The sequence below is a fragment of the Pleurodeles waltl genome, chromosome 8 (assembly GCF_031143425.1).
Source record: "Pleurodeles waltl isolate 20211129_DDA chromosome 8, aPleWal1.hap1.20221129, whole genome shotgun sequence".
Classification (NCBI taxonomy): Eukaryota; Metazoa; Chordata; class Amphibia; order Caudata; family Salamandridae; genus Pleurodeles; species Pleurodeles waltl.
In genome coordinates this window covers 471376068-471398515 of record NC_090447.1, presented here as the reverse complement: position 1 = coordinate 471398515, position 22448 = coordinate 471376068, and the positions used below count along the sequence as shown (strand labels likewise).

Sequence of the window (22448 nt, the reverse complement as noted above, 5' to 3'; positions counted from 1 at the left end):
CGAGCTTTTGCCTGGCACGCACTTTCAAGCAGCCACCCCAAATATAGCGCATTGACGGTACATTTAAATGAGGCAATGGGCACTTTACAGATGCGCGCCCTTTGGAATTGATCGATATCCAGGACTTTTTAAAACAGTTAACAAAAACAGGTTAAAGCTGTGTCATTTTTAAGGGACATTGAGTCAGTGAACAGAAAATATATACAGGTTATATAGTGGGCAGTTTCTCTGAAATGGAGCTAACTATTTACAATGTCCTCTGGCTACATCGAAATGGCACCGTTTGTGCGTGTTCGGTTATTATGCACCCCTTGACTGGAAGCTCGATATGCTTGGCCAACATACAAATGCTATTCCACATGCTGCGCCTGAGCGGCTATAAGTTTGAATAATTACCACACATTCTACGTGTCCGTCGTTATTAGTGGAACGGCAGGAATGAGTCAGGCCACTTTTTCTTAAAAAGGGAGGCTGCAAAGTGGCAGATGCTGTGAGATATGCAATGGGCGGCAGGGCTTCCAAATGACAGGAAGGTTAGTGAAATATATGGAGGTCCTCCTGTGCCATTTGAGAACAATAATGGACAATAAAACCTAACTCTCTGGCATTGTACATAGAGAGTTCCCTTAAGAAGCATTTTATAAAAAACAGAGTTTTAAACTAGATTTTAAATTTCTGTTTTATTTTAGTAACTGAACTGACCTTTCATTTATATCGTGCCATATCCTTTTCCTGTGTTTTGCATGTGTGGCTTTGTTCTAATATTGTATGATTTTTATTAAGCCACAATGAAACGAATTGAAATTATTTTTTACTTATGTCTAATTAACCCTACTCTATAGTGTTAATGTATGTGAAAAGAAAAGCACATTTTTAATGCAAACTCTTCATCTCTTTGCAATGCCTAATGCTCAAATATTTCTAAAACACATGAAAATAAATTTATGAATCATGTCATATAAAAAAATACATAACTAGTGAGGTGAAATATGGGCCTATAGTGCCATCTCAGGGTTGAAGTGGCATTCATAAACCAATTGGCCTTTGGCCTCATGGTTTACAAAAATCCTTAGCCCCTCCCTTTAGGACTTAGAGTGCTGCATAAATCATGCAAAAATGGAAGCAGAGAACTCTGAGTAGTTTCTAAGTTTAGGCGGAGGGCAGAACCATTAAGCACCACCAACACTCTGAATCTGCTCCCCTCAAAAATATGTGTTTTTTAAGCAAAGGATAAGCCCAATGTCATCCATGCAGAGCTAAAAGGGGGCAAAGCATTTTGCCATTCTTACAGCAAAGTCTTTAGGCATAGGATTAGCTAGTGCCATCCATGTCAACTTGAAAAATGACAAAAAACTTTTACCACTGCAGGAACAGTATTACAACTTTGGGTTGGTAAAATACCATCCAAGGCAATCTGGAATTAATAAAAGCAACCCCTGACATGTGTTTCGCTCTGATTAGAGCTCTTCAGAGAGGTATTGATTTGTCCAGACACTAGAAAATACTAAATTTATGTCAAAGAAAAATATCCTTTCAGGCTTAAAGTGTTGCATAAATTATGAAAAAAGTATGCAGAGAACCTTGTGTATTTCCCACGTTTAGGTGGAGGGCAGCTCTTTTTTATGTAGCATCCTTCAGCACCACTGACACTCTGAATCTGCTCACCTTACAAGTTTTCTAGCAGAGTTCTGAAGCATGGGATTAGCACAATGCCATCCACACCAGACTAGAATGTGATAAATCCTTTTACCATTTTTACAGCAAAGAATTTAAGCATTGAATTAGCTAGTGCCTTCCATGTTGATATGAAAAATGCAAACGCCTTTTACCACTCCAGGCACAGTATTACTGTTTTAGATTGGTAAGGTCCCTGCTAGGTAAACACATAATTGAGGTGAGCAACTTTAAAATTAGGTATATCATCTGAAATCATTTTTAACATGCTAATTTCTGAATGTTTTGCTTTTACCTAGGCCTATTCCCATGGTAAATTTAGTAGGTTTAAGTTACGGATTCTAATATGAGAAACCTTCAAAGGTTTAAAAACTATCACACAATTTATAACTGCGAACTTTGTCCACAGTCGTCAAAGCTGCAAGGTCACCTCTCACATATAGATCTGCCTCAAGCTTTTCTTGATCTGTCACAAGAATAATTGCCACAATAGAGAACTATAACTCAAGCAACTGGGCTAGTGGTCCTTGTGTACATGTTATGTGTTATATGACTTGTCAAAACTGAATAGGGAAAGGACCTATAAATTAGATACTAATCAGTACAGGTCAAATAGACACATATTAAAGGGCATTCCTTTTTGTCCTTACAAAAACCTAGGACCCAAGAGGCCGCACAAATAAAGGCTGAAACATGTCAACACAAATGAGGGTTTAGAACATTATACCCTACAAACACACTGTGTTATCTAAATCTGGGTGTCACCTAGATATTTTTAACTTAGAAAAAGCCCCCAGCAGACAAAATATCACAGGGCTCCCTGAAATATGTTTGAGACCATCATGGTCTTTAGGAGCCAGGATGAGACTTGATGATGAAGTGTGCCACTGCTAGTGTGGGTGAGGCTCTATCAAAATAACTAGGAGAGGTGTCTTTGGGTTAATCAGAATTGATACTTACAGGTTGTAGGATATCCTTTTGTGGGATGAATCATCTTCTACCACTACCTGTCCCTTACCCCTTCCACTCTGAACCTTCTGTATCTTCATTTACTTCCTTTTATAAGTATTGTGCTCTGAACAAAGTTATCTCCTCTCCTTGGTGATGTTAATCATCTAACAAGATAGTCCAGACTTCAATTTGGTTTAACATTTGAGGATATCTTCCTACCAATTCCCCTAAAATCCACACATATACATTCAAGTCTTGCCACAAGACTTTAGAAAACTGTGATCAAACCTTGTAAATGTATTGAGAACATCTGCAGACACTAATTCATCCATATTTTTCACACAAACCCTGTCTCTCAATACCAGCAATTTCTTAATTCTAAAGAAAATGCACAGTTGGCAAATTGACTGAGTAGCGACATTCCAATTTTTAAATAGAGAAAGGTTTCTGGGGTGTTAGACCTGGCATCCTTGGTGTGGTCTCCCCTAACTTTTTGCCTCTACTTCCCAGGTTGTTGCTGTGTGCTGTATCCTGTTTTTGTTATTCTGGGCACTTTATCACTGCTGACCAATGCTAAAGTGCAAGTGCTCCCTATGTGAAATCATAGGCATAATTGGCTTTTCCATGAGTGGCATATAGTAAAGTGCACTATAGGTGCCCAGAGCCTGCAAATCAAATGCTACTAGTGGGCATGCAGTACTAATTGTGCCACCCACATGAGTAGCCCTGTAAACATGGCTCAGACATGCCACTGCAGTGTCTCTGTGTGCAGTTTTAAACTGCCAATTCGCGTTGGCAAGTGTACCCACTTGCCAGGCATAAACCTTCCTTTTTTATACATGTAAGGCACCCCTAAGTTAGGCCCTAAGTACTCCATGGACAGGGTGCAGTGTATGTTAAAGGTGGGGCATGTACTGATTTGTTTTATGTGTCCTAACAGTGAAATACTGCCAAATTCGGTTTTCACTGTTGCAAGTCCTATCCCTAAGAGAGGTTAACATAAGGGCTGCCTTTATTTATCCTTAAAGTGCAGTTTCTCTTTGTGAGCAGATAGAAATACGGAGTTTGTGGCCTTTGAACTCACAATTCAAAAATGCAACTTTTAGTGAAGTTGGTTTTTAAACTGTTAGTTAGAAAATGCTACTTTTAGAAATTATTTAATAAATTAGGCAAACCCAGTAACCCTAGGACCCGGGTGTGTTACTTTTAGAAAGTAGGCATTTTCTTGCTTAAACCACTCTGTGACTCTGGCTGTTTATGGATTTCCTGTCTGGGTCAGGCTGACAGTTGGGCTGTTTGTGAATCACCTCTAGACAGTGACACAAAGGTAGCAGGGGTGTAGCCTGCAAATCCTGATGAGCCATCTGGGCTGGAGTGGAGGGTGGAGTGATCACTTACACCTAAATGGGCTGTGCCTGCCCTCACACAATGTGGTCTCCAACCCTCTAGTGTGTGTCTGGGGCCTGGACAAAGCAGGATCCTGTAAACAACAGAGACTTTGGGCAACTTCAAAGACAAAAAGGGTTATAAGTATTGGACCCAAAACCCCAGATTTTAGATCAACTCAAGGTTACTTCAAGGATTCAAGAGGAACCTCTGCCAGGAGAAGAGCTGAGGATAAGTGCTGCCCCTGCCTGTGACTGTGCTCTGTTGGGCTATCCTGCGGTTGCTGCCTCTGCCTGTGAAAGGGGACAAAGACTGGACTTTGTTGTGCATTCCTGCTTGAGAGGTATTACCAAGGGCTTGGACTGAGTTTTTGAAGCTTCAGGGACAGCAAAGTCTTCACCAATCAGTCTCCGAGTCTGCATGCTGTGGACTTCAGCTTGTCAAAGGGTACCATTCCATTTCCTGGGCCCCTGAGAGTGAATATTTGGAAAAATCCATGTGAAACAACGCCGGACAAAGCTGTGCGACTTCATAAGGACACTGCTGCACCAAGCCTGTGACGCCACCTGCACCTGAAGCTGTGGAACTCGCAGAAGCGCAGCGACCCCACCAACATGTCACTGATGCCGCTGACATCCCAAGAACTTGCTAGATCAGAGTGTCGTAGCACCAACGTTCATGACACCGACTCCGCTGCAGCACCTGTGACACTGTGACATGACCGCGACCCTGTGAGGTCGTCCCACAGCATTGTGACTTCGCCAGACCTCGACTTTGCCGCAGGTGGCCAGGGACTGAGTCCTCACAACCGACGCTGCCTCACCTCCACCGCTGTGCAGAAAAGGACCCAGCACCTCTTTGTGATGCCTCCGCTCCTTTGTCTCGCAGCATTGGAACCAATGCCGGCTCAGATCCAATGGCACCTCGTTCCGCGACTCCAGGCACCGGCCTGTTTTTCACACTTTTTCTAAGGTACTGTACCTGGGGGTCCGTGTGCCCCCATAAATGGCACCAGTGGTGTTGCATTGTGGGAAACGACTTCATCATGATGACGCTAACATTAAATTGCAACATTGGTGCTTCTAGTCACTGTTTTTGTGTTTTCAATTGCTAAAATCATATTTTTAATTCTGTATTGTGGATTTTTATCATATTTGGTCTTGTTTACTTAGATAAACATTTATTATTTTTCTAAACCTGAGTGGAGTCCATCTTGTAGTGTTGCACTGTTATATTTTGTGTGTTGGTACAAATACTATACACATTGCTTCTGGGTTAAGCCTTTCTGTTTGTGCCAAGCTGCCAAGAGGGTGAGTGGGGGTGAACCAGGTGTGTTTTTTTCCTTTGCCCTGACTAGAATGAGGGTCCTTGCTTGAACAGAGGCCAACCTGACTGCCAACCAAGGACCCGATTTCTAACATGAAGTAAAAAAAAGCTATTCTTTGTGGTAGTGGAATGCTACTCCTGCTGTCTCTCAAGAGAGGCAGTAGGTTTACTGCTGCAACCATTTTGGAGTCCACAACTCTTCTCCCGGTCACCACATCACTGGTGGCATCATCTAGCTGAGGACCAAAACATTTTCTGACTGACCAAAGTCTGTTCCATTATACTTTCCCTTTCCTATCCCTCTAGATGTCTGTTTTATTATCCTCCTCCTCTCTATCTCCCTTCCCACTCCTCTTCCACAATCACTACCACTTGCCATTCCCTTTGTTCATCCCCCTCCCAACTCTTTCCATATTCCTTCTCCTTCACATTCCCTTTGCCTTCTCTTTCATATTTGCTATACCCTGCCAATAGATCATTATGCCCTTTTCTAACCTTCCACTGCACTTTTAGAGAAAGCTCCCTGGGGATGCTGTTTTTGCACTCTCATGGTGATTGAGATCACAATTGATACTATATTAAAAAGGTTGTTGCTAAAATGCCGAGATGGAGATCCCATTTCCTTTCACTCTACACTGCCCTCAGGGAAATATGAGAGAAGGGTGTTGATGGCACCACAGCATCGCTTGGTACTCCTAGGTCTCCATCAGCTTTTTGTAGATTTGAGAGGAAAGGGGAATCTTGTGAGGTAAGTGATCCTTATGAGCCTTTACATCTCTGAGGCTCTACAGACTAGGGGCCGTGTAGATCACCACCTGTATTTCTTCTTCTTTTTTCAGATATCTAGAGGCTCATGTGAGGTTGTGTAAAGCTTGGGGACTGGCTGCATCCTTGCTTAGTGCTGTACAGGTGGTGGTTACCTTTTTATACGTTTGCAATGTCACAGCAGTGGACACATGGAGTAGAATCTCTTGTTGGTTTTAAAAGGCTTCACAGGAAAGCCACCACAACATGTGCAATTACAGATTGACAATGAGCATTAACAGTTATACACCACTAAAAGGGTCCAAATGACATCAAGAAAACAAGAGTAATTCTTGACTGGTCTGTAGTGTCATGTGGACCCCTAAGTTGAACCTCCCCATTAATGGCAACTGCACCATCTATAATTTTATCTTATGTATTGCTCACCATTGCCTCCTCTGATTAATGGTTGTCATTGTCTCAATTTCTACTTTATCCCTTTTCTCTTCAGACACATGAAGGGCCAGGAAGAAGATGGGAGAGCTTGCTCTGCCCTTGCTGTTTAGTCAATGATCTCATTCATATAGCATCTTGCAAAGCTGGAGTGAATGCACAGGTCAGATAATTACATAGGAGTTGGGGTGGAGTGCCTGGCCAAAGGCTAAGCGTGCAGCCTACCCCCACTGTGCACATCCAAACTCCACATTCATATACCTTGACAAGATATATCCTCAAGATGCATATGAGTGGGGTTAAGTATAGAAAATATATGCCTGCCTATTTAGACATACTTTCACCATGTTATTGTAGTAGATATTTTGGTCATGATATTCATGATATTTAAAAAACATAATATTGTGGTGGAATACTGTACAAAAATGGAGCAGTACCCATAACATGTCATGAATAATGTCAATAGTAAAGTAGATGTAATATCACCAGTGATGTCAGAGACATCATTTGTGATAGTGTCCTCTTCGTGGCTGTGATGTGAGAGGGACTTGGAGCCTAACCCTTCTGAAGAAGCTGCATCTTCCTAGAAGGAAGGCACTAAACTTGCTTTGGAGGAAGGTTCTGGAAATGTGCCTTGCAGGAGCCCACCATCTAAAAAATCAAACCTCACCTGTACAGGAAGAACAAAGAACTGAGATGACCCAGGTCCGTGGTCAGAAGGTTCTTGGGAAGTTAGGTTGGTGTCTAAAGACCACCACTGGTAGAGAACACAAAGGCTAAGAACCAGAAGGACGTAATTTCAGAGTTGTCTAACTGTGATACCTCTTAGTGACCCTGTGACCCTGGCAGAAGTTGCAAGGCCCTAAGGGTTGCTAGGCAGTTGAGATATTCAAGGCATGAGTCGAAAAGTACCCGTGGCTACTGCAGTGAAAAACTGAGTCTGCCACATATTTCACTACTTTGTCTTGTGGAAGCCCATGATTAACAGTAAGATGCATCTTCTCAGGTCTGGCAGAATATATTGTGTGTCTCTCAGGTGAAGTACTCATTAAGGTTTCAAAACATCAAGTCTACCTTAAGACTGCTTTGGGTCTCTGTATGCAGAGGATTAAGGATAGTGGTTCAGTGCTGTTACAGTCTGTAAATTTGGATAAGCAAATATTAATACACTTTCAAATGCAATAAGCCTGGTTTAATAATTGTGATTATGTTGACAAAGTCTGTGTGTCTATGCTTTGAAGAGTTTATGGTAATGCAACGGACTTATTTCGAAATATTATAGTTTACCATAGTATGACCTGCAGCCATGCAGTTTGTCACTAGATGTCTTCCAGATAATGTCAGTAGGTTAGGCTTAACAAGTTAGTTTGACTCTCTGATACAAATTTAGATACAGGATTTCTGTGCTGCTTTTCTGTGTGGCCCTTCTTTAGGAATAGTTTTAAATTGTGCTTCCCCAGGTCATTTGGTATATTGTTTCGCCCAGTGAATTTAGTATATATGTAATTGTGAGTCAAACATAGTATTTAGCTTTGTGTACATTAAAGTATTTTTCTTTTTAAAAGTAAAACCATTGTCTGGACAGTGAGTTTTTTTGTTGTTATGTGTGATACTGAGACATGAATTTCCAACACATCTCACCTTCCATAGGGTACCTTAGACTACTCTGCCTTAACTTCCTTGAGAATCAAGTGCTGAAAGGATGTGCTTACTTTACAATTTGGAGCAATATGGACCCCATGACAGCAATGGTGAATGACCACAGTGGACACAATTGAGGCCCAATAACTCCTAGACACCCTTGTACCCCTTGAAAAAGTCCTCAAAGCATACAAAAATGACATCAGCTGATGTTTCTCCTGGATTCCCTGTGAGTCAGTCAATAATTTCAATCTCTATGTATGCTGTCATTGCACCTCAGTAACAGTGAGTGGCCCTATGTGTTCCAGGCAAAAGATCAACCAACCAACAATTGCTCACTTTTCTTCAGCCTGGTTTCCCTTAATTTTGCATGTCAGAGTATGTCCCTTTTTCCTCTCCTTCAGAACAGTTCTAAAGATCTTCCCTTAGCCCTACATGTCCACCTTTCCCTAGAGATTGATCTGGGTGGGGGCGCGCCAATGCATAGCGTGCCCCCAGGACAAGTGCGGGCCGGATCGGACCGGTCCCGGGCAGCGGCTCAACAGTGGGCGATGTGGAATTTTTTTAGTTTGCGCTTACCCCACGGGGGAGCCTATTGGCAGGTGGGGGCATGTGGGAGGTTCTGGGGCAGTCAGCAGGGGCAGGCAGGCAGGGTTGAAAGGGACTGCAAGTCCCAAACATAGTCACCTTGTTTTTTGACCTGGCTGCCCCTGACGACCGTCTACATGCCCACATCCAGAGGACTCCGAGGATTTTTTCCCCATCCATAGTGGAAAGCACAGCCTGAGGACCTTGGAAGGGATGGAGTCATGTTTGGGCACAAAGCAGGTGGACAACCTTGGCATCAGGAATACTAGTGCAGGAGAATTCAAGACGGAATCAGAAGCTTTTTGGCTCAAACCAGGGTGGCGGTGCTGTGGGCTGTAGAAAAGGGGCTCAGGAAGACCGCTTCTGCGAATGTCCATAGCTCCCCACCACAGTACTCCATTACATGGCCTCGGGATTTGGGAGGATGGAGACTGGGTCAGGGGACCAAGGTATGGCCCAGTTGCCCAGCACCATCCCCATCAGGTGCCAGGGGAGATCCCTTCTTAGGGTTGGCTCGGGCATGGTTTGTTTTGAGGGACAGTTTCATGATGGCCCACGCCCCACTATCTTGAGGGGGCAGGTGAGTTTCACCTTGTGAAGTGTAACTTGTTTGGGGGGAACACTGCCCCCAGTCTACAGTCGATGCCACAGGTCCCTGGGGAGTGGTCAACCATGAGTCCTTTTAAGAATTTAAATTGTGTACGAGATTTGCCCCATTAAATGACTTTAGGAGCATATAGTAAATACGTTTTGTAATAAAGGATGCAAAAAGAAAAATACTGAACAATGTGAAAATGTTCTTTTATGTCATGTTTAAGTGGTTGTAAATAAATAAGTTCTGAGAATTGTTATAGTCTCTATCGCAGGAAGGTTTCCAATCTGCTTTGCCTCCTGGAAGGGCGGGGGGAGGGCAGAAAATAAGTACAATCCTTCAGGAGAAGGGATGACAGATTGGGGATCAGTGTGAATTAGTTGACTTTTTGGGTGGCGGTCTTAGTAGGTCCCCCACCTGTGTTCATAGCGCAGGTGCTACAAGATGTGTACCATTTTGTTTCACATCACAAAATACATATATAGCCTAATTATATTCTGCATTTATTTTTACATTCAAAGTGGCACTGTCAAAGGTGGGCCCTGCTTGCTTTTGACACCTAATAACTTTTGAATTTCGAGCAATGGAAGTGAACATTAAGAGGCAGCTCTTAACTGTTGCTGGGATATAACTGAAGTTAACCACAGCTAGGTTTACTCTGCCTCTGGTTTCACTGAATAGTCGATTGGATCACCTTGTGTGCTATGCTCAAGGGTATACTTGTGTGTTTACCGGGCTATTCAGAAATGAGTACATCCCCCTAAATAGATAAACATAAAATACAAAATACTTTATTTGGAGAAAAGCACACATGCTATGATCCAAGTGAAAAGGGACCAGGAATCTCTTAAGTCGTGAATGACCGAAGAACAAGCATTCAAATATAGATGTACCTTTCTAATATCAGTGTCACCGGGTGTATATAATGTGCCACACAAGATAGGAACGCTCCGCCCAACAGATCTCACGCTTTACAAAGATGCATGTTTTTCATGCAGTTTTTGTACAGTCACCCCTAGACTTTTTAAAAACACTCCCTGTGTGTCAGCCTTCTAGTTTCCATTGCTCAGTAGTAGAACGACAGTTTCTGTTGAATAAAGACTTTTTCTCCTTTTATTTTGCGTGCATGTGTTTAGATTTTCTTTCCTGCAGAATAAATGTTCGTTGTTAGGCAAATACTTCCTCTGTGTGGAACTACCAGTGAACACTGGATTACAGCTCTTCCGTCTCCAATAAACTTGAGTTTATAATCTTCCTTGATAGTTATCCTGAAATCCATTGTGCCTGAACTGCACGTCAACCCATTAAAGACCTCATTCAAGGGAAAAACGGGAATTCTGACATGTAAAGTTGAATCATGTGTGGAAAACGTTTTGGAATGTGTCTACCCATTTTGTTCTGCCAAACAACAAGCAGAGATTGCGTTGGTAGATTTCATGTTGCTGTTAAAATTTGCTATATTTTTGCAGTCTTTGATAAATGCTGGAAAATGTACACGTAAAATTTCTATAAATGTGGAACGTTCCGGTATCCTTTCATTCGTCATGTATTAGGCATAGATCACTTAAGACAAAACTTGCAATTCCATTATAGTGCATAACAAAACCCCTTCTTTGTTCTATAGGAGACAAAATCTACACAAATGGAAGGGGTGAGGGATATTTTGTGTCAAGAGTATTCCTATCTGTAATCTTTCCTGTTCTTCGTGTGGTGTTTGTCTTAATAACCCATTAGAATAAAAAGGTGCAGTTGGTTGCGTCACTCACCTATTTTAGCAAGAGATGCCAGCAGTATCCACAGGGTGATCTCAAAGGGAATCTGCACGTGAGGATAATCTAGTGTGAAGACCGGCAGCCTTATCTCGTCCCCTTGAGACATGGTGGTCACCATGCTTTGGCTAACACTTCCAGGGACTGTGCTGGCCCCCAGGCCCACAGCACCGAGTGCAGCATCGGAGGCGGTTGTGGTGCGACCCTGGAGCGCACCCCATCCAATCCAGGCAGCAAGGAATAGGCTGAGCTTGGAAAAGGCAGGCGACCCCATGTCTGACCTCCACACCTTGAGACCGATCTGACAGCTCCAAGGTCTGCTGTTACAGGAGGTGCTGTAGTGACGTCTCCCTCGAATTCATGGTGTCCCGCAATCAGGTGAACATGAGGTGACCACGTGAATGGCTCACAACGGAATGTAACACGAGAGGTGCATCTACCATCAGTCTTGCTTCCTGCTTGTTGTGTTGAATCGGCTTAGCGTTTTCACTGGAACAGGTGCAGCGAGAACAGCTCCTCAGACACAAAATACACCAACACAGGAACTAGTTCAGATATACCCCTCTCCAGAGTACTGGGGTGATCGGTAAGAGTCAGGAGAAAATAAGCAGCAGCAACAGGCTACATAAAGTAAGCGTGAATAGCCGAAGCACACAAAGCTGCCGAAAAATTCCAGCGAGCCCTGTGGCGCGCTACTTCAGAGACCTTCAGTGACCCAGAAGTCTGAATCATGAGGCAGGGAAGGCGCGTTTACCCAGGAATAGCGAGCAGGCGTAGGCTGCATTACGCACCGTGATTTCTACACATAAAAGGTGAGAGCTGTTCATTTGCCATGTCACGAAGAGAGAGGTTGGCTTGGGTAGTGTGCGTTGTCCGACAACATGTTTTCCTAATGGTGGGCACTGTTGTTCTTGCCCAGAGAGTGAATGGTCCGACCTATCCCTTTATTTCCGAGGTCGCTCTGCGTTGCGCTTGTTTGCCCTCCTTGGTTTGGTCGTGCGTTTTGGAAACCCGAGACTCTGTCATTGAGGGCTATTTCAGGTGTGGTGGCACGGTGACGTACCTCATGTATAATGAATCACAGTGGGAGGAGCGCTGCACTGCCACTGCTGAAGGAGCTTTAAACAAATCCACAATGTGTTCGCTGTAGCATGCCATGCCCACCGCGGGGACTTCTAGTACCATTTACAAAGGTTGGCACAGGCAGCAAGAAAACTCTTGAATCCAGAATCGACGAAGAGGGGGATTCGAAAACTCTTGCCATGGAGCGTTTCAATCTCAAACGGTCTGCGAAATTTCAAAGGCTGGTGGCTAATAACTACGTTTAAAGTGAACATATTGCTTAGAAGAAAATTGCCCCACGTCTTGCATAACATGCACAATGGGTACATTTTTCCGAGCACTAAAAACTATTAAAGTGCTCTCATTCCCTAGGGTGACCACCCGTCCGTAAATTTCACGGACTGTCCGTAATTTCGCCCTGGCCGTCCGTTGTCCGTGATGAAAGCCTTAACGGACTGCATTTGTCCATAATTTTAGCCTTTCACCTAAAGGGCAAGGGAGGCAGGGCGAAATTATGGGCAGATCAGTTTCCACAGCTGGGCTGGAAGGCAGGGAGTCTCCTGTGCTGGGAGGGAGGGACAGACAGATAAGAATCAGACCCTCTTGCCAGGGGGTCTCCTTCCCTAAAGACATGCAAATGTGCCCAACTGTATAAATATAAAGGGGCTTGAAAACCTGCATTGACTTTACTAAAAGGAGTCACTTGAAGTTTCTGGTGGCAAAGATATTTCTTTTAGAGAGGTATTGTAATGGTGTTCCAAGGTGAGCTGTGGAGTGTGTGGTTTTAATGAAGTGTTATACAATTTTTTAGTACTAGGTATAAACTGTATATTATTCAAATCTGTATTTGAGAAGCACTTTTTATTTATTTAACCGAAATGTATTTGCGCAGTTTGTAGCAGCCTTTATTATGATGTAATTGTATTTTTCACAGTTCTTTCAGGTACCTCGGTACCTCATAGTACTAACAAACATTGGCAAAGCCAATAGGTCTCATCTACGAAAGAGTTATTGGCTTTGCTAATGTGTTTTAGCCATTAGCCATGTTATACACCAGAGTAGCTGCTGTTCAGCATGGATTAAAGTTAGTGGCATAGTTATGTGGAGTGGATTAGAGTGGCATAGGAGCAGTGGCGTAGAGCCAAGTGGTGCAAAGTACAGTGCAGTGGGGTACAGTGCAGTTGTTTAGAGTGCGTTAGCATAGAGTGCAGTGGTATAGAGTGCAGTGCCATCGAGTGGCATGGGACAGTAGAGTGGCATAGAGTGCAGTGGAGTAGAGTGCCATACAATGGAGTAGCAGGGAGAGCAGTAGTGTAGAGTGGTGCAGTGGCATAGATTGCAGAGTAGACTCACGTTGCAGGGTGTGCACTGGCGTAGTGCAGAGTGGTGCAGAGTGGAGCAAAGTGCTGTAGAGTGGAGTGATGCAGAGTAGAGTGGCATAGAGTGCAGTGGCATAGAATGCAGTAGTACATAGTACATTGGTGTACAGTACAGTGGTGGATAGTACAGTGGTGGATAGTGCAACACTGCAGAGTAGAGTGTCAGTGCAGTGATGTAGAGTGAAGTAGAGTGGCACAGAGAGCAGCGGCGTAGAGTACAGTGGTACAGAGTAGAGGGCAGTGGCGTACAGTGCAGTTGTTTAGAGTGCATTGGCGCAGAGTGCAGTGGAATAGAGTGGCATGTGGTAGAGTTACATAGAGTGCAGTGGAGTAGTGTGCCATACAATAGAGTAGCAGAGAGTGCAGAAATTCAGAGTGGTGCAGTGTCAGAGTGTAGAGTAGACTCCTGGCATAGAATGCAGTGGTGTAGAGTGGTGCAGAGTGGGTATTGTAGAGTGGTGTAGAGTAGAGTACAGTGCCTCGAGTGCAATGGCATAGAGTAGAGTGGTGTAGAGTGCAGAGTTGCAGAGTAGAGTGTCAGTGCAGTGGTGTAGAGTGGTACAGAGAACAGTGGCATAGAGTACAGTGGTGCAGAGTAAAGGGCAGTGGCATACAGTGCAGATGTTTAGAGTGCACTGGTGTAAAGTGCAGTTGCATAAAGTGGCATTGGGCAGAGTAGAGTGGCATAGAATGCAGTGGAATAGAGTATATTGGTGCAGAGTGCAGTACTACAGAGCAGAGTGGTGTAGAGTATAGTGGCGGCCAGTGCAGTGTTGCAGAGTGTCAGCTTGCAGTGGTGTAGAGTGCATTGAACTAGAGTGCAGTGATCAGAGTGGTATAGAGTACAGTGGTGTAGAATAGATCGTTTCAGAGTAGAGTGCAGTGGCATAGAGTAGAGAGGTGCAGGGTAAAGTGCAGTGGCACAGAGTGCAATGGCATAACGTAGATTATTTCACAGTAGAGTGAGGTGGCTTAGAGTGGAGAGGTGCAGGGTAGAGTGGAGTTGCATAAAGTGGCATAGAGTGTGATGGCATAGAGTAAAGTAATGTAGAGTGCTGTGGCATAGAGTGCAGAGGTGCAGAGTAGATTATAGTGATATAATTTAAGGATTTAAACTACAGAAATGCCGGCCAGTGCTAAATTAGTGATTCGACAAAAGTCTGTTATTGTGTACTACCACAGATTAGTGAAAAATAGGTGCATGAAATAAAGTTCACCAGAGTACGTTGAAAAGAAAACGGATCACGCACACTGCGTAGTGAGTGTGTAGGAATGCAGCGTATACATGATTTTTACAGGAAAATTGCTAAAAAAAAAATGAACCTTTCCACGCGACTTTGGAATGGACACGAGCCACTGTTTGTAAAGCACATAATACAAAACAGGCAACAGTGGTCCTTGCAAAATCACACCCACTTTCTATCACTTTAAAAAGGCAAAATGTGACCAGAGAAGGGAGAAATCCCTAAAATGTATCCACGAGCAAGAGCTTTCTATTTCTCTATGAGAAACGTGTCAGCATTCCGGTCCAAAGAAATAGATTTGCACCAGTGGGACAAGACAAGTGCACGATTCAAGACATTAAACCTTAGTCTTCTACCATTACATGACCCGAGGCTCGACTGTGGGATGTCTTCTTTACTGATACACTCTAGCAACAAGAAGTATCAAAAGATACACAGCATGGATGAAAAAAAAAATAACATAGGATATGGAGTCTCAGGTCCGATATCCAGTGCACCTATGGCCTCACAATAGAGCCACCAATGAGCAGCTAATTCACTATATAATAGCCTGTGCAGAGCAGGAAATACTCCTCTTCTTTGCTGCTCTGTCAGAGATAAGTAATATCTTTCTTTCTTTATTGTGAATGCCTTTGTTTATTATTATTTGTAATATTTATATGTAATACATTACTTCCTTTAATATTGAACAGCTTTGTTAAGGTACTGTGAAATGCTGCTTTAGAGTGTGTGGGACCTGCACTTGTTTGGCTGCAGCAGGTGCCCCTTCGCTGAACTTCTGTTGGGGTGCAAAGCATTACTTTGTAAGACACATGCCTACAGAGTGGTCACAGAGCGGAATACTTCCTCTTCCAACAGTCGCTTGCTCTTCACCTTCTAGCTTCATGCAGCAGAAAGAGACACTTTGTATCACTCTCCCTCCCCCAAATGTTGTGACATTTTCCCTTGCTGATGTATTCAGGATGCAGTGTAAAGGTCAATTAGTTCTGTAATGGCTGACACAATACAAAGTTCATAGTTTGATCAGTCAATCAGGATGGACCAATCCCCTTCAAATTGACCAGTCAAAGCCTAGCTGGACACCAACGGGCCAGGTATCATGTAACTTTTTATGGAGGTTAACCCTTCATGCCAACCCAAGCCATCTTTAAACACAAATTTCTTGAAAACTACTAAACGGATTAACACCAAATAATGAAAAGCACTCTTTTTGAGTAAAGTTCTAACTTTGTGTCAAATCTGGTGTAATTCTCTTCTGCTGATTTTCTATATTAGAGAGCAAACTTCCATATCGGAATTACAATTTGAAATTGATATTGATAGGCATTAAAACTAAGTGATATCTGAGGCCACAAACTATTGTGAAATTTCATGAAATACCCCATAATATTGTGGATGCCAAGGCAGTATACGTTTGGGTAATGGCTGCCTGAACAAGAGTAAAAGGCAGCCATGTTATTTTACCCACACTTTGGCTTTGTTCCGGGTTAGGACCTTAGCTATGGCAGAATAGTAGGTTTAATATTTATTTCCTACCTAGTATCAAAGTGGTAATGGGTAGGGACAATTAATTACATTTTTTTAAATATTGAAAAAAATATGGAGTACCACAGTGTGGCTTAGGAAGTAGCGCAGTACTTAAAAAAAAAAAAAAAATGTGTACAAAAAATAAAAAATCATTGTACTACACTATATTTCACAAATATACTATATTACAATATCTTATCATTTTTTAAATTCTTTACTTCTTTACCCAAAGGTCTTTGGAGTACAGTAATACCTACAAATTACCATGCTATTTGAAAAAAAAAAATATATATATATATATATATATATATATATATATATATATATATATATATATATATATACATTGGTTAAAAAATGAAAAATAAAATTTTCTGCACTATAAAAAACAGTACTAAAAAATAAACCTTAAATGTGCCCCTCCACAGCATGCCACTCCATGCTATTCTCTTCTACTCTATGCCACACCACTCTCCATCACTCGACTGTATGACACAACACTGTACACTATTCCACCCTAGGCCACTCCACTGAATGTCATTCCACTCCATGCCACACTACTCAATGCCACTCCACTCTACAACACTCCTCTCTACCCCATTCTACCACACTCAACTCTACACTACTCCACTCTACGCCAATCAACTGTACACCACCCCACTTTATGCTGTTCCACCCTATGCCACTCCTCTCTACTTCACTCTAGGCTGTTCCAACATATGCCACTACAGTTTATGAAATTCTACTGTGTGCCACTTTACTGACTTCCACTGCACTCCAAGCACCTCACTCTACCACTGTAGAACACTCAACTCTCCATCACTATATACTCTACGCCACTCCACTGTATACCACCCACCTCACTCTAAGACACTCTTTTCTGTGGCAATTTACTGTATGCCACTCTACCCTACACTATTCCACTCTATGCCACTCCACTCAACACCACTCCACTGTACAGACACTGGACTGTATGCAAACCCACAGTGTGCCACTCCACTTCACACCACTTCATGCCATGCTATTCCACTGTGCACCACTCCACTCCAAGGCAGTCCACTATACTCTACTCCACTATACTCTATTCCACTCTATGCCACTCCACTATACTCTATTCCACTCTACGCCACTCCACTCTTCACCACCCCTCCCTACACCACCTCACTCTATGCTATTTCACTGCATGCCACTTCACACCATGCTACTGTATGCCACTCCACTGTACACATCTGCACTCTATGCCACACCCACTATGCTACTCAAATCTCTGTCACTATATGCCACTCCACTCTACACCAGTACATTCTAAGCTATTTCTCTCTACACTACTCCACACCACTCCACTGTTTGCCATTCAACTCTACATCACTCCACTCCACTGTATGCCTCTCCACTCTACGCCACTTCATTATACTCCAGGATACTGTACTTTATTCCAATCTAAACCACTCCTCTATACTCCACTCTGCCTACTCTATTCCACTCTATTCCTCCCTTCACCACCTCACTCTATGCTATTTCATAGCATGCCACTCCACTCTACCCAGCTCTGTTGTATGGTACTCAAATGTACACATTTGCACTCTATACCACACCCACAATGGTACTCCACTTTACAAAACGCAAATCTCTGCCACTATAGACCACTCCACTCCAGCACACTCTGAGCAGTTCCTCCCTATGCTGCTCCACTCTATGTCACTCCCCTTTATTCCACTCCACACCATTCCACTAAATGCCATTCCACTCTGTAACACTACAATGTATGCTACTACACTCTACACCACTCCACTTTATGATATTATACTGTACGCCACTCCAATCTATGCTATTTCACACCACACAACATACTCTACTATATGCCACCCATTGTATGCCACTGCACTCTAGTCCACTCTGTGGTATTCCACTCTACCACCTCTCTCTATGCCACTCAATGCCATTCCACTGTACGCCACTCAACTGTAAGTCAGTCTACTGTATGCTACTCCACTCTATGACATACAATAGTACACCACTCCACTGTACACCACTCCACTCTACTCCACATAATGCTACGCAATTTCACTCTGTGCTATTTGTTGGAAAGTGGATTATTGGTAAGGGTAGGTAAGTACCCACACTTAGTAATATGCCACTAACCCCCACTAGGCCCAGTCAGGTCTCAATAAATTAACCCCAGCTCAGCCTTTCGTAGTTTGGCAATGAGCGACAAGGCTTAACTTAGGTGACAAAGGCCCTCATTTTGTCGAGACGGGCCACTCACCTAAAAAGCAGGATGTCTGCAGGGGCGATGATATGCCCCCGACCTCCTGGAACACCTCTCGGCACTTCCTGGTGGACACAGAAACCCCGGCAGGTGTTCCAAAAGGAAAGGGGGAGTGGAAGAGAAAGAGACAAAACACTGCCATGTCTTGCTGGTTCAGACAGGCACCCTGTATCTTCAGGCGGGGGCAGGTCGTTGTTGACAGAGTGATAGTAGAGTTAGTGCACTCAACTTCCTTTTAAGTGAATCTCTCTTTCAGATATGGGCATGGGAGTGGTAGAAGAACACCGGGATGCTCCAGCACTTTTCTTGGATAATAATAACTGTTGGCACAATTACTAACACTGCATTACCAAAAACTCAAACTGAGTACCATACAATAAGTACTGTGACACTGGGGCTGACTTCACAGAGATTCACTGTTGCACACTACAATTAGAACTGTGGTTGCACTTATCATGCACAAGAAAGACAAACAAGGGCATTAATTATATCACATATAACGTTCCTGCATGCATAGGGTTAAACTAAAAGGAAGAAAAACAATCCAAGAAATACAAATTTCCACTCTGGGTTCAAACAGTTAGGGTGGCACAGATTGGTTTGGTTTCACTCTGTGTGTGAAAAACCCTTCAAAAAGCAAATTCCTCAAACCTGAAACACAGACATGAATGACACAATTTAAATCCAAGAGTTATGCTATTAGAGAAAGACAAGTGACGTAAATGCTCTTTTAAAATTGCACTGTCACTTTTTGTAGGAATGTTCAGAAATGCATGTGTCTCTTCAAGATAAGCACTCTACCAAAATATGAGGTCTGAAATATACCAGCTCTTCTAGGAAAGTGCAGCGCTCAAAGAACAATACTAGTCACTTAGCTGCAGTCTTTTCCGGTGTGCTGGAGGAATGCCTGGTGTCAGCTGGTACAGGAATAAAGAAAATAATTGCCTCAAAAGTCCTGAATACGAGGATGACATCAGGGGCTGGACTGCCAAATCAGATGCTGAGATCAGGAAGCAAAACAAAGCCAAGCAGGGAGGCATGCTTCACTCTGCTATTTATAGCCAATCAGAAAAGCAGTTGAGTTTCCACATATGGATGAGTCACCACACCCAATTAGAAGCCTATGTCTACAGCTGCTCACATTAGCAAACAAGCATTGGTAAAACAAGTATTGATAAAACCAATTGTGTAACACAGCACATTATGTTTACTTAGAAACATGAAGGTTTAACCAAGAACAGAGATATGATTTAAACCTAATCTCTGGGGATGCTGACAGATAACGCAGGAGGCACCTTGGGGATTCCTGACAGTCCTCCCCACCAAGGACCCTCTCAAAGGGCGGGCTTGGAAGGGTGCAGGAGATATAATTTTTCAGTAAGACGTGGAGCATGTACTGTGGATGCGGGTTCCCGGGAATTGTCCTCAGGCCCATAGCCTTTCCAAGCCAATAAATAGTGTAGGACACCACAGACGCACCTGGAGTCAAGAATTTTGGCCACTTCAAATTCCCATTGCCCATGTATGTTTGCCAGGGGAGGTGGTGGGGCATTGCTGGTATCAGGGCAATATAGATGAAGTAACGACACATGAAACACGGGGTGTACCTTGACATCATCTGGCAATGTCAGTTCTACTAGCACAGGATTGATGATTTTGGCAATAGGAAAGGGGCCTAAAAATCGGGGGGTTAATATTCTGGAACCTGCAAGATGGAGATTTTGTGATGAGAGCCACACCTGATCTCCTATATGATAAAAGGGAGCAGGTCTCCTTCTTTTGTCTGCTTATTTTTTTACTTGAGCTTGGTAGAGTTTTAAATGGTGTTGTACTTGTTTTTTAATCTCCTGTAACTCTTTATGGTGTTTCTGCACTGATGGGACTCTTATGGATGTTTGGGACCCAGTTATAGGTAGCATTCTTGGGTGCAGACCAAGCAAACAGTAAATTGGGGATACTCCTGTAGCCATGTGGACACTGTTGTTATATACAAATTCAACAAGAGGTAAAGCCTTATCCCACTCAGTAGACCATGTGTCAATGTAACATCACAGGATTTGCTCCAGCGATTGGTTGGCACGTTCCGTCTGCCCATCCATTTGTGGATGATGTGCAGAGGACAAGCGGACATCCTTACTGACAGAGGAACAGAAGCTACGTTCCAAAACAATTGTGGCGGGCAACCCATGAAGCCGTACAGTGTGTTGGACAAACAAATCAGAGAACTTGGAAGCCGTATAGAGGCATTTTAATGGAACAAAATGAGCCATTTTAGTTAGGTAATCTACAACCACCCGTATGACAGTGCGCCCATTGGAAACTGGGAGATTAGAAATAAAATCCATACTTATGGTATGCCATGGGGCCACCGGAATTGGCATGGAAAGTAGCAATCCTGTGGCTGGCGTATGTGGAGTTTTAGCCCGAACACAGGTGGAACAAGTCTGGACGTAGCTTCTGACATCCTGCACAAGTGTGGGCCACCAAAACCATCTTTGACAGAGATCAAACATCTTTTTCTCACCCGGGTGACCTGCGAGGACAGAATCTTGTCCCCAATGTAACACTGTATCCCGTAATTCTTTGGTAGGGACGTACAACTGATCAGCATGGTATAGTAAACCCTCTTTTTCATACACATCAGTTGAACAGGGAACCCTCTGTTGGGCTACCCATATTTTCATAAGGACCTCTTGGGAAGTGCACACAGCCACAATTTTTTCTGGGGGTATAATGCTTCTGACCTGTTCTAGCGCAACATCAGAGGAGAAACCCATCCTAGACAATGTGTCTGCCTTTTGTTGTGTAGCACCGGGCCTAGAGGTGATTACAAAGTCAAACTCATTAAAGAATAGAAGCCAGCATAATTGACGAGGTGTCAGGGCCTTGGTCGGTTGAAAAAACTCTCAACCACGGTGATCTGTGTAAATAGTTATGGTGTGTCTAGCTCCTAGTAGGTGGTGACACCATTCCTGGAAGGCAAAGTTAATGGCCAGAAGTTCCCGCTCTGCCACCATGTAATTGTGCTCTGTGAGTAGCAATTTCTTTGAGAAGTAAGCTACTGGATGGAAATGCCCAGACTCAGGATCTCGTTGAAACAAGACACCATCCACTGCCATTTGGGAAGCATCTGCTTCCACGAAAAATGACTGAGCTGGGCCGGGATGATGGAGAATGGGTACTTCAGTGAATGTGTTTTTAAGATGTTGGAAGGCTTTCTCAGCTTCTGCATCCCAGAGGAACTTAACCCCCTTTCGTAGGAGATGAGTTATGGGAGATACCACAGTAGAAAAGTGAGGTATAGATCTCCGATAAAAATTTGTGAAGCCCAAAAACTGTTGCACTTCCTTGATGGATCTTGGGGCTACCCAATCCAGGATGGTCTGTACCTTGGACCTTTCCATGGCAATTACACCGGGAGTGATCACATATCTCAGGAATTCTACAGTTGTAGTAGGCAAAAATTCTTTTCCACCTTGGCGAAAAGATGATGCTCACAAAGCTGTTGTAAAACCGCTCTTACATGCCCTATATGTTCCTAAGTGGAAGACAAATAGATCTAAATGTTGTCTATGTATACCACTACACAGATATCCAGAAACTCCTGCAGCACTTCAATGATGAAAAATTGAAACGCTGCAGGAGCATTACACAACCTGAAGGGCATCACTGTGTACTCGAAGGGTCCAAATTTAGTTCGGAACGCCGTCTTCCACTCAACCCTTTCATTATTGGGATCCTGTGGTAGGCGCCCCGGAGGTCGAGTTTGGTATAAATGGTCGACTGACGTACCTGATGTAAAAGTACCGGAATCAACGGAAGTGAATACCGATTTTTTATGGT

General features: G+C 43.4%; 1 protein-coding gene across 1 annotated transcript in view; it reads right to left on the bottom strand.

The window, feature by feature from the left end:
- The window catches only part of LOC138250056 (sodium/hydrogen exchanger 2-like), a 720639-nt gene extending 708488 nt beyond the window's left edge, over positions 1–12151 (bottom strand). The window contains exon 1 of the mRNA XM_069204438.1: positions 11122–12151. Coding sequence (XP_069060539.1) covers positions 11122–11398 — 277 coding nt within the window. The 5' untranslated portion in view covers positions 11399–12151. The remainder of the gene's footprint in view (positions 1–11121) is intronic.
- Positions 12152–22448: the final 10297 nt, after the last annotated feature.